The 11,515-nt window shown below is 47.5% G+C and overlaps 1 protein-coding gene across 2 annotated transcripts in view; it reads right to left on the minus strand.

Moving 5' to 3' along the window:
- The window catches only part of LOC310690931 (leucine-rich repeat-containing protein 37A-like), a 44,094-nt gene extending 32,934 nt beyond the window's left edge, over positions 1-11,160 (minus strand). The window contains exons 1-5 of one of the 2 annotated variants that reach the window (XM_083470439.1): positions 10,161-11,160; positions 6,884-6,955; positions 4,944-5,015; positions 2,284-2,355; positions 1,137-1,217 (exon numbers count right to left, since the gene is read on the minus strand). In XM_083470439.1, coding sequence (XP_083326565.1) covers positions 1,137-1,217; positions 2,284-2,355; positions 4,944-5,015; positions 6,884-6,955; positions 10,161-10,375 — 512 coding nt within the window. In that variant the 5' untranslated portion in view covers positions 10,376-11,160. The remainder of the gene's footprint in view (positions 1-1,136; positions 1,218-2,283; positions 2,356-4,943; positions 5,016-6,883; positions 6,956-10,160) is intronic. The other variant, XM_083470440.1, reaches the window with a different exon arrangement.
- Between the last annotated feature and the right edge of the window lie 355 nt (positions 11,161-11,515).

Genomic DNA, 11,515 nt, shown 5'->3' on the forward strand with positions numbered 1-11,515 from the left:
CAACCCTGGTATCGGTGATTTATACTTTTAGGATAAATCAAAGTTCTTGCTTCTGATAGAAACACTTTTTTTGCTGACCCTGAATATATGTCCTGAAGGGCTCTGGTTACCCCGTGACAAGAAAACAGTTCTCTGCACATGCTCAGAGGCCCTTTCTTCCTCACAACTGCATGCTACATCTTGCAGGGCCGAGGGCTGCACTTCAGAACTACAGTGGTGCCCCGCAAGACGAATGCCTCGCAAGACGGAAAACTCGCTAGACGAAAGAGTTTTCCGTTTTGAAGGTGCTTCGCAAAACGAATCTCCTATGGGCTTGCTTTGCAAGACGACAATGTCTTGCGAGTTCCTGCGGGGTTTTTTTCCTCCCCCCCCCCTTTTCTAAGCCGCTAAGCCGCTTATCAGCTGATCCAATCAGCAGATAAGCCGCTAAAAGCCGCTAATAGCGCTAATCCGCTAATCCGTCAATGGGCTTGCTTCGCAAGACGAAAAAACCGCTAAAGAGAATCACAGAACGGATTCTTTGCGTCTTGCGAGGCACCACTGTATTGTTGCGGGCCGAAGAAAAGTCAAAGGCAAGCAAAGTACTTTCAGCATTACCCTAAAGGCATTAATTGCTGACACACCGTTTTGGGTTGTGTGCGAGGGTGGATCTACACACACAGGGAAAACATGCTTTAAATAAGCCAGAAATTAAATTGTTATAACAAAAGGGGGGGGGGGAACGGTATAGAAAATTGCATAGAATTTATTTTATCTTCTGGCGCCATCTGGTGTTGCATGTTGATAACTCATTCAAAACAGTGTCTCCTCACTAATGTAGCTCAGGCTCTAGAGCAGGGGTCAGCAACCTTTTTCAGCCGTGGGCCGGTCCACTGTCCCTCAGACCATGTGGGGGGCCAGACTATATTTTGGAGGGGGGGGAATGAACAAATTCCTATGCCCCATAAATAACCCAGAGATGCATTTTAAATAAAAGCACACATTCTACTCATGTAAAAACATGCTGATTCCTGGACCGTCTGCGGGCCGGATTGAGAAGGCGATAGGGCCGCATCCAGCCCACGGGCCTTAGGTTGCCTACCCCTGCCCCAGAGGCTGGCTACTCTCAAGCCCTTGCAGGTTTTGATTTCACTTACATCTTGAGCAAAAACTGCATTCCGTGCCAGGCCTCAAACGCCCCTTGCGTGATCCGCCCAATAACGTTGCCGCTGAGATTTCTGCGAAGGGAAACAAAAGCAATCGTGGTGTATAGGACTTTGCATTTGTACAAATGCAAGCTCTTCCCACCCCACCCCACCCCCGCCCATCACTGTCCACTAAGGTAAAGGTAAAGGGACCCCTGACCATTAGGTCCAGTCATGGCCGACTCTGGGGTTGCAGAGCTCATCTCACTTTATTGGCCGAGGGAGCCGGCGTACAGCTTCCGGGTCATGTGGCCAGCATGACTAAGCCGCTTCTGGCGAACCAGAGCAGCGCATGGAAACACCGTTTACCTTCCCGCCGGAGCGGTACCTATTTATCTACTTGCACTTGGACTTGCTTTCGAACTGCTAGGTTGGCAGGAGCAGGGACCGAGCAACGGGAGCTCACCCCGTTGTGGGGATTCGAACCGCAGACCTTCTGATCGGCAAGTCCTAGGCTCTGTGGTTTAACCCACAGCGCCACCCGCGTCCCACTATCCCTGTCCAGTAGTGGATATCAATTCTCACTCTGAGTTCTGATGGAACATAAGGGTAGTTCCTTATTCCCTCCCCTGTTCCATTGGCCTCCCCTGACCCCCCCCTTTCCTGACCCCTTCAATTTCCATTGCCAGTTTCTCTTCTGGATGAATTCTGGGACAGATCTCTAAGGGATATTTTTACTTAAGTCTGCCTGGAAGCTGTTCAGAGTCCTGTTAGCGTTTTCCAAGTTACCAGGACCGGACAGAGAATCCGTTCTAGGACTGAAGCCTGACTTAGCCCCGCTGCTTCAGAATTCCAGTCTGATTCACATAAATCACATTGTTCGGGGTACCTCTGAGCATGTGCAGAGGTCGCTTTCCTCCCTCAGCAACGAATCAACCCATCAGGGATCATGGGGCAAGGCTTCCAGAGATAATGTACTCTCCCCACACCCAGCAGACTTGACCCCCAGCACCCGGTTGCTTTTAGAAATAGTTGGGGGTGGGAAATTATTTCCAGGGCAGGGGCTTGGCAGATTCAGGACATGGGGGGCTGAAAGCCATTCCATTTCTGCTGCTCACCCGCTCCCAGAAAAGACCGTTTTACGCCCCCAACAACTTACATAAATTGCAGAAACGGGACAGGTTCAAAGGCGTTTTTCTCAATGAAGTGGATTTTATTGCACGACAAGTCCCTGTTTAAGACAGCACACAGAGCTTATCAAACTAGAGACTATAAGAAAGACATATCCATCCCATGGTTTCTGCTTTTGACGTTTGTTTGTTTTTTGACCGGATGCTTTTGGCCTAGTTTAGTCAGCTTTAATAAAGATCAATAATCCTTTAGCACTACCCAGAGTGGAATCTGCACAGAATGTGGCATATAGCAAAACCATAGCTGTCAACTTACAGATTTGAAAATAAGGGACCAGCAGCCTCGAAAATAAGGGATCAGCAGCCAAAATAAGAGATTTTCCGGGCACAGGTATGTTCAACTTCTGAGCCCCTCTGAGCCAAAGGCAGAAAGCCTAGCCAGCAGCCAAATGAAGCCTCATCAATAAGGGACAGCAGCAGCAGCAGCAGAAGAAGAAGAGTTTGGATTTGATATCCCGCCTTTCACTCCCCTTCAGGAGTCTCAAAGCGGCTAACATTCTCCTTTCCCTTCCTCCCCCACAACAAACACTCTCTGAGGTGAGTGGGGCTGAGAGACTTCACAGAAATGTGACTGGCCCAAGGTCACCCAGCAGCTGCATGTGGAGGAGCGGAGACACGAACCCAGTTTCCCAGATTACGTGACTACTGCTCTTAACCACTACACCACACTGGCTCTCTAGTGTGCTGGGATAAGGGACTGTCCTGCCAAATAAGGGACACTTGACAGCTATGAGCAAAACGTACTTATACAGTTGTTCCTCCATGGATCCATCTTTGTAGCTTGACTCATGTTTATGACATCACTGTAATAGTATTAGCCAGGACAGCTAAATGGAACCTTCATGCACAGAGGCAGTATACCTTGAAATATCAGATGTTAAGGACAAACCTTGGGAGAAGACTGTCACCTTTGGGCTCTGCTTGTTAGCTTTCTGGAGGTATGTGTCTGGCCACTTATGTGTCAAGATGCTTGCCTAGACAGATCTCTTACAAGTTGGGAGATAGATGTGGCAAAGCAATGTAGGCTATTTACTTTTCCACATGCCAACCTGATTTTGTCATTCGGATCCTCTTCTTTTTAATCATTCTCCACAAATCTGAAAACTGGATGTGTATCTGATCTCTGATAGGACATTTCAGATTTTGAAATTTCTAGCACCGCAAATTAAATTTCGCAAGAATTCAAAATTCAACAGATTCATCTGCTTTGGTTGGCTCAAAGCATGGCTAAAAAATGGAATGTACTAAATTCCATTGCAAGCCTGCTGTTTGGCTGCCATTTGTGAGCAAGCCTAGGTGAATCTCAGACTCATACCCTCCCCTCTGCTCCTTCAGCAAAGCCTTTAAGAATTTGGAATCTTTTGTTTCTGTTTTTGCTTAACTGCAGCTTGCCATTTTGCCTAGACCTAGATAAAGGTAAAGGGACCCCTGAACATTAGGTCCAGTCGTGACCGACTCTGGGGCTGCGGCGCTCATCTCGCTTTATTGGCCGAGGGAGCCGGCGTACAGCTTCTGGGTCATGTGGCCAGCATGACTAAGCCACTTCTGGTGAACCAGAGCAGTGCATGGAAACGCCATTTACCTTCCCACCAGAGTGGTACCTATTTATCTACTTGCACTTTGACGTGCTTTCAAACTGCTAGGTTGGCAGGAGCAGGGACCGAGCAACGGGAGCTCACCCCGTCGCAGGGATTTGAACCGCCGACCTTCTGATTGGCAAGTCCCAGGCTCTGTGGTTTAACCCACAGCGCCACCCACGTCCCTCTAGACCTATATAAATTGTGGTTAATGTTAGTTATGGCTTGTTTGAAATACATCAGTGGGTCTGTGTGTATGGGTGTTAACCAGAAAGTTGGTGTTTTGGGCCCACCCACGGCTGGCTTTGGGCAGGATTTCTGCACTTGTAGCAGTTAGACTAGAAATTAGGGTTGCCATACGTCAGGAATTTCCTGGACATAGCCTGAATATGTCATTTGGAAACAATGTGCAGGAGGAAAATCTGGACGTATGACAACCCATGTCAGAAGCCTAGATTTTGGCAAATTTGCTTAAAAATAGCTGAAAAACTTACTTGAGATTTTGCAACAACTTTGGGCAAAAAAAGAAAAGAAAAAAACAGCTCAACAAATTTGGTGTCTGGATTTTCACTTTTTGAAATATGGCAACCCAACACTAGATGATTCTTGAAGTCAGTTCCAAATCTATGGTTTTCCTGTCCAGAGACACGTGGGAAAGATCTCTTTGTCATTTGTATAGTCAGTTTTTGAAATTCTTATTTGGATGTTGAAATTTGACACCAGCAGAAAGTGTTCCTCAACTTTTGAAAGTTTTTGTGTGTTTGATTAGCTTTTTGGAAATTCACACGTTGGCGTAAAAAATACACAAATTCAAAAACTTCTACCATGCGGTATGACTTAGCTTCGGAATAAGAGGTATGGAATAAATCTTGTCTGGAATTCCTACTTTGATGAAAACAGCAAGGTTAACAATCGCAGCCCTACCAAGTCAAAATGCTACCTGCCACCACTGATGAAGCTTTGAATGTCATGGAGATGGAACATTATATTACTTCCATAAGAAAGGTGGCAATAAAGCCAATAAATTACTGCAACCAGACGCAGAAACTTACAGGTGAGTAAGGGACAGCAAGCCATCCAGAGAGGTATTCTGAAGTCTGCTCAGGCTGTTGCTCTTGAGGACCCTGGAGAGGTGGAGACAAGGTCACAGCCGTGTTGTCTGCCTTAACAGAACGGGCATAACTAAAGCACAGTCCTTCTGCACTTGCAGAACTCAGGCCCGGCTGCAGCCATGAGCAACTTGCCATGCATAGCAACTGGCTCCAGGTGGAGACTCGCATCCACCTCCTGCACGTCAAAAAAATGGCCCGAATCACTTTCATAATGGAGATGCAAATCTGCTTTCCTGGAAGCTGCTTACAGAGGTGGATCTCCATCGTTGGACTGGAGCTCGATTTCCCCAGTCCTAATATGCACATTTGCAAAATTCGGGGAAGCGTGAATTCAGGAGGCTGGGATGTGCTTTAGTTCACTTACTTATTGTTTCAGAAAGTACATATTAGGTAGTTTTGCCTTTAAATGACAACCGAACTGAATTTGTTCCCCGTTCCTAGCCCCTTAGTCACACCGCCTGGATTAAGATGCTCTGTGTTGCCCCTGCTTTTAAAAGTTGTATCAATCTATTTGTCATGTTTGGGGATTTATGAGTACAGTATGCTGGCAAAGGAAGCAATGTTCTTAGCTGGGAGCTTTCTACTACCTCGGATTTAGACCATAGCTGTCAACTTTTCCCTTTTCTTGCGAGGAATCCTATTCAGAATAAGGGAATTTCCCTTAATAAAAAGGAAAATGTTGACAGCTATGGTTTAGACAAATGTATATTTATTAACTCACAAAACTTCCACGAACATGCAGGGACCCTGTCCCAACACCTTAAGCTATCAAATTGATTTGCAGCGTAACTGAACTTCATCTAGCTGGATCAAGCTCTTTTGCCTTGATCTAGCCCAGCTCACGCCACATTCACACCACACATTTAAATGGCCATGACCCCACAATCATGGCTTCCCCCAAAGTATTCTGGGAGCTATAGTTTGTTAAGGGTGCTGAGGGTTGTTAGGAGATCCCTATTCCCCTCACAGAACTGTTTTTCCCAGGGTAGTACAATGGTACCTCAGGTTACATATGCTTCAGGTTACATACGCTTCAGGTTACAGACTCCACTAACCCAGAAATAGTACCTCATTAGCTAAAGTGGTGCTTCAGCTTAAGAACAGTTTCAGGTTAAGAACGGACCTCTGGAACGAATTAAGTACAGTGGTACCTCAGATTACATACGCTTCAGGTTACAGACTCCACTAACCCAGAAATAGTGCTTCAGGTTAAGAACTTTGCTTCAGGATGAGAACAGAAATCATGCTGCAGCAGCGCGGCAGCAGCAGGAGGCCCCATTAGCTAAAGTGGTGCTTCAGGTTAAGAACAGTTTCAGGTTAAGAACGGACCTCCGTAACGAATGAAGTACTTAACCCGAAGTACCACTGTACTTAACCCGAAGTACCACTGTATCTCAATCCCTCTCCACAGGGAGAACAGCTTGGTGAGGGGAATAGGAATCTCCTAACAATTCTCATCACCAGGGCCGGCCCACCCATGAGGCAAGGTGAGGCGATTGCCCCAGGCAGCAGGATCCACGGGGGCAGCAGACCCCAAAGTAGATCTTTATTCCCCCACTCCCGTTCCTGATGTAGATTTTCACTCACCCCTTCTTCCCTGGCTGGAAGCAGGGTACCATTTTATGGTTCGCCTCAGGTGCCAAAATGTCTTGGACTGGCCCTGATCAGCACCCCTAGCAAATGACAGCTCCTAGAATTGTTTGGGGGAAGCCATGACTGTTTAAAGTGGAATCATGGTACCTTCTTTAAATGTATAGTTTGAATGTGGCCTTAGTCGTCGGTCAACTTCCAATAGCTTAAAACCAAAAACCACCATGACTGAAACTGGCCAAAACCAAGGCCAGGGTAGGTACTCACTGACGACACTAAATAATACTCACAAGTACTCAGCCCAAGGATAGGCCCTCCACACCTGTTTCCCAATGGAAGAAATCGCATTATCAGTGAAGTCTCTGGGGAAAATAATAAACATGGGGGAACAAAAATTAAATGGATACTCCTGGTGTGGGAAAATGAACTCTGCATCTCTTGTGTAGCATGTTTGTCTGGCATCCTGAATGTCAAATTTCCAGACGTACAGTGTTCCAAGCCTCCACAGAACACTGTTTCCTGAACCTGGAAGTCCCACATTTATGGGGGCAATGGCCAAGAGGAGATGAACTCCACCCATGCCCAGAAGAATTTCTCCTCTATGTTGATGGCTTCTAGGAAAGAAGGTCTTAGGAAGAGCTGGTGCAAATAGATCCATACTCTTCTGTTAAAATGTGCATAGCAGAGGTTCATTTTTCAAACCCAGGGCCACATTCCCCCGAGTGGGACCTTCTGGGGGCCAGAGCTGGATCCGAGGCAAATTGAGTAGAGGAATGAATTCTCACTATAGGCTACATTCCAGCCAACACAAGTCAGAGATTTCTACACAACCCTCCAATTTCGTCCAGGCATTATGGCAGTTCATGTACACACTCCAGCCAGGCGGAAGTACTCAAGGGGGAGAAGGGGTGCAGAGCAGGCCCGGGGAGATGTGCGGCCCAGGAGGAGCCCCAGTTTGCCCGCTGGACCTTAAGGTTCCCCAGCCCTGCCGAATATTTTCCCTAGGGTGACCTCTCTCCTCCATGAATGGCAGGGGAAGGCAAACTTCAGAGCTAGGTACAAAGGACATTCAGCTAGACTCAAAAGCACATGGTGCCTTTCAGCAACTGATTTAGTTGGGGGTGTTTTTAGAGTACCCAGACCTGAAGCTCACAGTCCTTCCACACCCAAATCTATGCCTAGCTACCTACGGTTGCCATAAGTCCAGAATTTCCCGGACATGGCCCATATACAGCCCTCATAAACAGTGTCCAGGTAAAACAGGGGTCTGCAACCTCTAAGACAAAAAGAGCCACTTGGACCCATTTCTGAAGGGAGAAAAAACTGGGAGCCGCAAAACCACTGCGACATTTAAAACAAATATATCTCCGGAGCCGCAATCTGACAGCGGGCGGGAAGGTGGCGTCGGGACGGTGTGTGACTGACGCATGCACCGCCCCCATGCGACATCACAGCCAGTACAGCGCCCGCCACAGTGGGGAGTGTGGGGCGCACAATGCGCCTCCTCCCCTCGCTAGTATCCGCCCCGGAGCCGCAGCAAAGGTGTAAAAGAGCCACATGCGGCTCCGGAGCCACGGGTTGCAGACCCCTGAGGTAGAAATTGCCAAAGTGTCTAGGAAAATCCAGAAGTATGGCAGCCCATATCGTGGTGAACTTCATAAATAGCTCAACAACTCAACTTTGCCAGAGAAAAACGCTCAACAACTTTTGTGTCCATATTTCCCCTTTTTTGAAATAGCAGGCTAACTATGGGTGGGTGTCATTTTGCGGTTGCAATTATTAAAACAACTGAGAATAATCCCTGCCAATCTACTGCAAATAACCGAGAGAGAGGCGTGACACATTTCCCCCTGCACATCTGTACCGTCAGCAGCTGCAGGAGAGGCAGAGAACTACACTGTCACATTTCCCCTCCAGTTCAAAAGCAGAGGAGCCCTTCTAGGAAAAAACAATACAGTAACCATTCTAAGCAAGTATTGGGTGTGCTTCTTCATGCCAATTCACAGTGGTGCTGAACTCCCCAAATTATAGAGAGGACAGGCTGTAGTTTTCTACCACCTTAAGCAGGGTGGAGATACTTCGATGTTCCTGGAGCATGCGCTCATTTTGTGTAGAAAGCCAGCCCTACCAAAACCAACATGAGAAACCCAGTCTTGAACACTGCTTGTCATGGCAGGCAGAGTCCAAACAGGGATGCCCTAGGCCTAGAAACCTGCTTAGGCAGCATGTGTGATTGAATGAGCCCTGCAGGAGGAAGGTGTGATGTGATAAACTCCATCTTTGCTGATGTACCTTCTTTTCCTTGAGCCCCCTAGGGAAGGACTCAGAGGAGGAAGGATCAGAGCCAGGGGAGTGGGGGTGGGACACTGGAAGACAAGTCAGAGGATGAAAGGGGGCAAGGAAATGGTTGGATGCTGAACAAGCAACAGGCTTGAGTGAGAGAGAGGAACCAGAGGCAGAAGGCACTGCAGATGCAGGACAGGCAGCTGAGGGGACAGAGGCTGCAGCAGCTACACGGTCCCTCTGTATTCAGCTCCCTTCCTCCCTTGTCTCCGAGGGCACGGAGGGCCATGTAGCAGAACAAAGAGCACAGGGAGTCCCTCTCCAGTAAGAGTTAAAGACTGCAGGGAAAACAGCCGAGGAGGCGATGTAAGGGGATGTGGGAGGCACAGATTATCAGCTCTGGCAACTGCTTTAACGGGGCCAGCCATGCCCATAGGTTTCTCGTTTGTATTCCGTTTCCTTGAATAAAGAATCAACTTTACTGCTCGTCTCTGAGCTGCCCTGCAGTGAACCAACCCAGACAGCCTGCCCCCTTTGGTCGTTTGCCTTTGTTTACTTGGATGGAGATTCCCGAAGGTCACACCTATACTACAGGTCTCGGCAGATACACAACCAGCTCTCTACCTAGTCGTCCCTCAAGTTGCCTGGGAGTCAGAAGTCCCCTGCCCCCATCTCGCTCACCCCTAATTCTTAAATAATAATAAAAAAATTCTATTTATACCCCGCCCTTCCCAGTTTCAAAACCGGGCTCAGGGCAGCTAACAGCAAATATAAAACATTGATTAAAATGCGACTTAAAAACAGCATAAAATACAACATAAATGCAGCATCAATGTCAATAAAATTCAAAAATTCAGGGGTCATTTTTTGGGGGGGAGGGGGGACCCCAATCAGTAATCAAATGATCACCAGGGCTAAGTGGCCAAATTGGTCCTACTAGGGCCAGCAAGGAGACCAGGGAAGAGTTTAAATGTGGGGTCCCAGAAAGGTTTCTTCATAGAAAAGGAAAGGGAAAACGGAATTGAGGATCAGGCTAATTCAAATTGAAGGCCAGGCGGAATAGCTCTGTCTTACAGGCCCTGCGGAAGGAGATCAAGTCCTGCAGGGCCCTGGTCTCGTGGGACAGAGTATTCCACCAGGTCGGAGCCATCACTGAAAAAGCCCTGGCCCTGGTGGAGGACAGTCTGTCTTCTTTAGGGCCCGGGACCTTTAAATAAAAAAGCGTTTTGGCCTCCAAGAGTTCTGGGAGCGGGGTGATCGTCTCTCGGGTTCTCGAATACCTACAAGAAGAAAAAAACGTGAGCATGGCCAAAGGGCTTGGGGAGAGGCACGCGGTGGAGTCCCGGAGGGCTGCTGATCCGGCTACAGTTGAGGATCTCCAAGGTGCAACGGCATGGGGTTGGGCAAGGCTCTATGGCTAAGTCCACCCTCGTCAAGGACACCAGCAGTATCGCGAGGAAGAAGAAGAGATGGGCATTAGAGGAGGCAACGCGGCCCATACTACAGAGCGGATTCCAGGCCCCGCTCCCCTCTTGCTCATCTGACCCCAGCAAAGGATGATTTGGGAAATGGCGGCCAACACTGGTGGTGGCTCCATGCGGTTACCAAGCAACCACAGCCGCATGCCTCTCCATTACGGAGGCTGCACTGGCGAGGCTCTTGGAAGAGGCCACCGCATCACCACCCCATGCCTGTGTATTCCCTGATCTTTGACCCCTTCACAGTAAGCCTCTGTGTGCGAGTTCCAAGCATTCCGCTCGGTTGTGACATCGTTTCTGCGTTACTCCCGGCATCCTAGAATTCTCATAGCCATGGCAACAATGGAGGTCCAAATTCATAGCCAATGCCTTCATGTTCTTGAGATGTTTGGTGCTTGATGTGATATCCCTAAATGTCGAATATGACACACAGTGATCTGGATGACAGGGTGATTTGATATTGGGTGGTGATGTCTTAAAACTGAGGAATCTGGCTAGATGGCCTTGCTGGTTAACCAATCCCGGCTCTTGACTATAGGCCAATCTCTTTATCCATGTATAACGCTGAAATATTTCACTGGAACTTAGTGAACAGTAGAACCAGGGGAAACACAAAGAATTTACATTAAAAACAAAACAAAAAACTGTTTACACAATGTCATTTACAACTGGGCTAGTATGGGGAAAAGGCTCGTTTTCTTGGGTGGGGGGTAAAGTATACATTCAAAGCAACATAATCAACACAAGACTAAAATATTATCGTAAATATTTCAAAATAAAACATTTCTAAGGAGGTCCACTACAGAATGCACATTTAACGCAGCAAAGTGAACCAGAATTTGTTTTATCTTAAACATTACTAAAGGAAGTCAAATATAAAATTCATATTTAACAGTATAATTAGCAAGAGAATTAATATATATAATAATCAGAGAACGTATCTTCTGATATCGCTGCCAATCCTGCCAATAGTGGTTCATTGTAGGCGGTGGCAGGATTGGCCCAAATGAGCTGGCCCTGCGCTAAGAGACAGCCAAGATGGATGGATGGATATAGGAGCAAGTTAAACTCCATTACACTGAGTCCAACCATTGGCCCATGTAGCACTGTAGTTCTTACTCTGACTGGCAACAGTTATCAGGCAATTCCTAATCCCAGGCT

This window comes from Podarcis liolepis (assembly GCF_965112155.1).
Source record: "Podarcis liolepis genome assembly, chromosome: 13".
Taxonomy (NCBI): Eukaryota; Metazoa; Chordata; class Lepidosauria; order Squamata; family Lacertidae; genus Podarcis; species Podarcis liolepis.